This window comes from Montipora foliosa, chromosome 4 (assembly GCF_036669935.1).
Source record: "Montipora foliosa isolate CH-2021 chromosome 4, ASM3666993v2, whole genome shotgun sequence".
Taxonomy (NCBI): Eukaryota; Metazoa; Cnidaria; class Anthozoa; order Scleractinia; family Acroporidae; genus Montipora; species Montipora foliosa.
In genome coordinates, this window is record NC_090872.1 from 22,036,960 (window position 1) to 22,041,959 (window position 5,000).

The 5,000-nt window shown below is 41.0% G+C and overlaps 1 protein-coding gene across 1 annotated transcript; it reads right to left on the bottom strand.

Annotated features, from left to right (window-relative positions):
* Nucleotides 1-431: 431 nt before the first annotated feature.
* On the bottom strand, nucleotides 432-4,398 carry LOC138000284 (adenosine receptor A1-like). Its single transcript, XM_068846587.1, has 2 exons — nucleotides 4,307-4,398; nucleotides 432-2,592 (listed from the first exon to the last, which is right to left on the bottom strand). The coding sequence occupies exon 2, from the start codon at nucleotides 2,467-2,469 to the stop codon at nucleotides 1,477-1,479; it is 993 nt and encodes a 330-aa protein (XP_068702688.1). The 5' UTR covers nucleotides 2,470-2,592; nucleotides 4,307-4,398; the 3' UTR covers nucleotides 432-1,476.
* Nucleotides 4,399-5,000: the final 602 nt, after the last annotated feature.

Below are 5,000 nucleotides of genomic sequence, written 5' to 3' on the forward strand. Positions count from 1 at the left end.
ACGACTCGCTTATGACTCTGATAGTGATGTACTTCAATAACTCGCTTACGATTTGGAACACCGAGATGAATGCGATCAATAGAGAAAAAAAGTATCTCTCTGACAGACTGGTTAGACTCTCTAGTCTTCTCGGATAAGGACGATAAGCCGGAGGTCCCGTCTCACAACCCTTGTTCATTAACTCTGTGGGACGTTAAAGATCCCACACACTATTCGAAAAGAGTAGGGGACAGTGTTCCCGGTGTTGTGGTCTGACCTTTCCAGCATGTGGTCGGCTTGACAGGATTAGCTTGAAGGGCTTCTGTGTGAATGAGACCACAATTGTGTATAACAGCCAGAAGCCAGGCTACTTAGTCAAGTGCTGGAGCCTTACTCAAACTCAAACTCAAACTCAGACTGATGGAGTGCGCACGTGGGTCATGCAGGGAGAACATGATACGCAAAGCGGAAAAGTCCTTAAAGGGAGTGATGCACTGAATACGTCAATCACATGAACAATCAAAACAGCGGTAAAATGAGATGTATTTCTGTTCGCCTTTATTGGACCCTTATTAGCCATAATTGGCCATTATTGTTGTTAACAATGATCATTATTAAGTAATTACAACGAATTGTATACGCGCAAATGTTCCACAGTCCGCAGAACATTCACAATTCTGAAATTCGCTGTCGGTCAGTCTTGACATTTGTGTCGCTTTCGCTAATTCGTTGTAATAATCTATCGGTCGTCGCCAGTTCGTGGCTGTCATGTTGCCGGTTCAAGACCATGTCCCTTGTCGGAATTTACCCCTAACAGGGCCTCGATGATGTTGGATCAAATTTGAAAACGGTCAAATTTTTCGTGCAACATTTTGGATGTTGCATGATGTTGTACTCGTTTGGCCACGTTCACGCAACATTGTTGCGCTAGTGCATGCGCGTTAGGTCCACTTCTTGCGCGCCAGTGGCCTGGGGCACATGAACATTGACATGTTGCGTTGAAAATGATGAAAATGTTGCGTGCGTTTGGCCACCCCGTGCAACATATGTCGCAACATCATGCAACAATGTTGCAAGATGTTGCGTTGAAATGTTGCGAACGTTTGGCCAGGCCTTTAAAGTCCCTACTGTCCCTTACACAAGTTGCCAGAGTATACTAGGGCCAGGCTCTCTCGGGAACAAAGAGAACCTGGGAGTGAGGTTGGGCAGTAGCGCATAAAATACCCTTTCTTCACGAACACCTTGTTGCACGATACTGACAGATGCTTGAAGCCATTGCGGGTTTTTTCTTTGGTTATTTCACCATCATAACCAACGCGCTCTCAGACATAACTGTTAAATATCTGCGGCAATTCTGTATCCTCGGGCTATACGTGTTAGTAAAGTTCCTTATTTAAAACTTGAGATTTGTTGATTTTAAGTTCAAGGTAAGCAGATGACGAGAAAGTAATGTACTAAACTTAAAAATGCGTGGACAGAGCCGTTTTGTTTCTCTCCTCATTGTTTGGTGGAGTTCTTGTTGAAGTTCAGGTCCTTATTAGCTACCTCACAGAGGTTCGCCAAGAAATCCTTACCGACACTTTCTATTTCTAGGGGGCTTTGGTTGTTTGTTTTCAGCGAACTCTGATGACCAATGACGTTTGATTGACTTGGAACAATGCGCAGATGTCTTCCACAGATTCGACACAAGGTCCGTCGAAACTCAGGGAACCTAAAGCTGTATATAATCAAATTCATGAAGGAATTACTATACTGGAGAAGTTTGATAGCGAGTACCAAATTAAGCTTCAATTTTTGTTTACACGGAACGCAAAAGAACACCGCGATGTTGAGGAAGTGAAAGGGAAGCCAAGTAATGAAAAACCCACCGGTCACAATTGAAAGAGTTAGAACAAGTTTTTGTTCATGTTCAGCTGATATACGACTGTATCTTCGGTGTCGACCATGAAGCTCGTTTTGACGAGCCCGCATTTTGTACCAGACAGCGATGTACGCAGCAAGCATCACAACGAGGACTGACGACAGCGAGAACATGATAGTGTAGAAATAGACCTCAAAGTCGACGATTTTATGTTCGCTTAAAATTCGCAGTAAAACCTGCACTGAAGATAGAAGCCAGCAGGTAACAACGGCTGCAAAGTAAGGCTGTTTTCCAGTGACACGGTGTCTGTGAGGCCAAAATACTGAAAACATTCGCTCCAGGCCAACGAACGACAGGCTAAAGAGTGACGCAAAACCAGCCAGGAGGTCAATAGCCATATAACTGGATTTAAATGTCGGGTTTTCAGCCAACGTACGCAAAGGCCACAGGATGACCATGTACATTGGAACAGCCACCGCGCCCACAAGCAGGTCTGCGAAGGCCAAGTTAATAAGTCTTGAACTTTTGAGGAACACGGCGATGGAAAGAGAATTACCATTGATGATGAGCAAAGATAGACAGCTATATAGAACACACCACGTGACTCGCTCCCAGGTCACAGCAAACATGGTTCTTCGACGGACTCAACCTGCCAAAATGTTTTTTTTTTCAAGTTGAGGGATTACTGTGATATTTCGTGCATCCTCTATTTCCAGTAATCCTTCTTTACCCCTGATTGAGACCAAGCTGATCTAAATTTTGGGAAAAGACGAACGTTGTCAGTTAAACGTTGCACTTTTTAAAAACCGTTCATTGAGGGAATAAAAAATTATTAAAGCTGCCCAGAATTTTACAGTCCCTTCAATACGAAAACACTTTTATAAAGATCCTGTTTTGCTGTAAATTTATGACAGTGAAATTTATAAACTGACATCTTCTTAGATAATGAAGACATGAATTGACATTTGTTAGCCAGCTGACACTCACACGCACCACTCTTCTGATAGTTTTGTACGTAGATAGATACTTTACTCCGTAATATACGTGAACTAAGTAATCCAGTAATAAACAGAAGCTACCATTATAATATAAAATAACAGAAAATATTTATCTTCAACAATATACCAGACGATAATGCCATGCAATAAGACTGTTATTGGTGGATCATAAAAGTGGTGCGTGTTGAAGTCGTATTTCGGATAATTAGACAATCCTGTAGATTGTGAACCTTATCTTTTAAGTTACCAATAACAAAAATAGGATTTAAATTAATTCAAGCTTCATTTTGGCTTCTACAGCAGCTAAGCTAAGATTGGGAAAAATGATCATGATGGAAGGACGCCTCTCCTCGAGGAAAACGTTAAAGATTTTAATAAATTCAGTTGTGATTCAAATTCACTTTTTAAACGGGCGAAATCAAACTCATAGTTCACCACACGAAGGTCTGATTTCTCTTTTATTTCCAAAGACAATTTTTTGGTTCCACGTAGCTCATTAGACGGAATAAGTCAATGATATGGGATCTGAAATTTATCGTTCCTATCCGAGGTAAAAAAGTAGACCTATTTGCCGTAAGAGTGTAGCACACATCAATGAAAATGAGTGTTTGTGTCAGTTACTTGTTGCCTTTTCAACCGGTCTCCAGTTTATGATGTTGTCGGAAAATGCACATCGGAGTCGCCACGTTCGTCCATATATAGAATGTTGGCAGGTCTTAAGTGAAAGAAATCGTCGCCTTAGCTAGAGGCAAAGTCGAGGAAGCCAGTGCAGCCTTTTTGTAAGTTTGGTCACGGTCATATTTATGATCCACGCTGGGTCGTACGTTGACATGAAAATTTCAAACTGGGCGCAGGTTGCGTAGTCCTTATCAGCCGTCTACGGGGACAATTCGAATTCTTATTAGCAAAAATTACAAGAAAAAGGTTCTCTACGTGCATTTATGGATATAAGCAGTCTGTGTGAGATGGGTCAAATATTACTGAAATCGCCGAGTACAAAGTCGACCCTTGGCAACTGAGACAACACTGAAACTGAAATGCCACGACGGTTGCTGTTTCCGGCGAGAAACAGATTTAGAAATCTCATTAGGGACTTATAACATCTACGACGTTGAAGTGGAGAAAAGAGTCACGTCAAAATTAACTTTCAGTTGCACTACCGCGAGTCTTTCGCGCTTAGTCTATCTCGTTTACAAAGCAAAGTACAATGTGGGCGAAGTACCCTAAAAAAATATTAATTTTTACGAGGGCTTTCAGAGTAAAAATAGAGGCTGACTAATTGAAAGGTTCGCGTTTGGATGCTGACATCTTCGCTAAAAACCTCAAATTTGGTGATTTTACGTCGATGTTATACAGAGTGCAGCACAGAAATGAGGTAAAATGTTTCCTAAACTCCTCAATATCTCACAGTCATAGTTCCCTCCACAATGCAAGCACGTTTCACTACTGACAATACAGAAAAGTGTACCTTCACTCTTAAACCTGCCGCATACGGTAAGGAACTGAAAGAGCTGAGCAAACCGCCTCGCGAGGCATTTTGCTCATTTTTCCTCACCGAGTACCTTAACGGCAGACTTGGATGTTTTAGCTAAATTATATTGGGTTACCTTGTGTCATTTTCGTCGTTAAGCGATATACAAGAATTTTTTTCTCAAAATGATCCATCTCAATCTCAAATGAAAATTTTATGAACTTAGAATGCTATTAACAACAGAATGTTGTTATACATCTTCATGAAATGCGTTGAAAAATCGAGACAAAATGCCCTGACTGTGAGTTACAGGAAACAGGTGACATACTTCTAGCTATATGATTAAAAAACTCTTATTGTGCTTTTCGCCAGGTTATAACGATGAAAAATTAAGAGGTGTACTCTCACGAAAGGTTAATCCGAACATACACACGAGAAAAATTGAGAAATGTTTCACAAAATTATCACTTTTAAGTACCTTGTGCGTTGAGAAGTCGAAATTTCTTTCTCCTTGCGGTGAGACAGATTGCAACCGAGGCCCGGGATTACTTTTTCAATTTCTTCGCCAAAATGACATCAAACTTTGTTCTCTTTTAATTGAGATTATTTGAATTTCAGATAAAAGATACCCCAGCTGCTTTACACTTCCGGTACGATGGAACAAATGTGAAAATCCTCAAGGAAGCCTCTC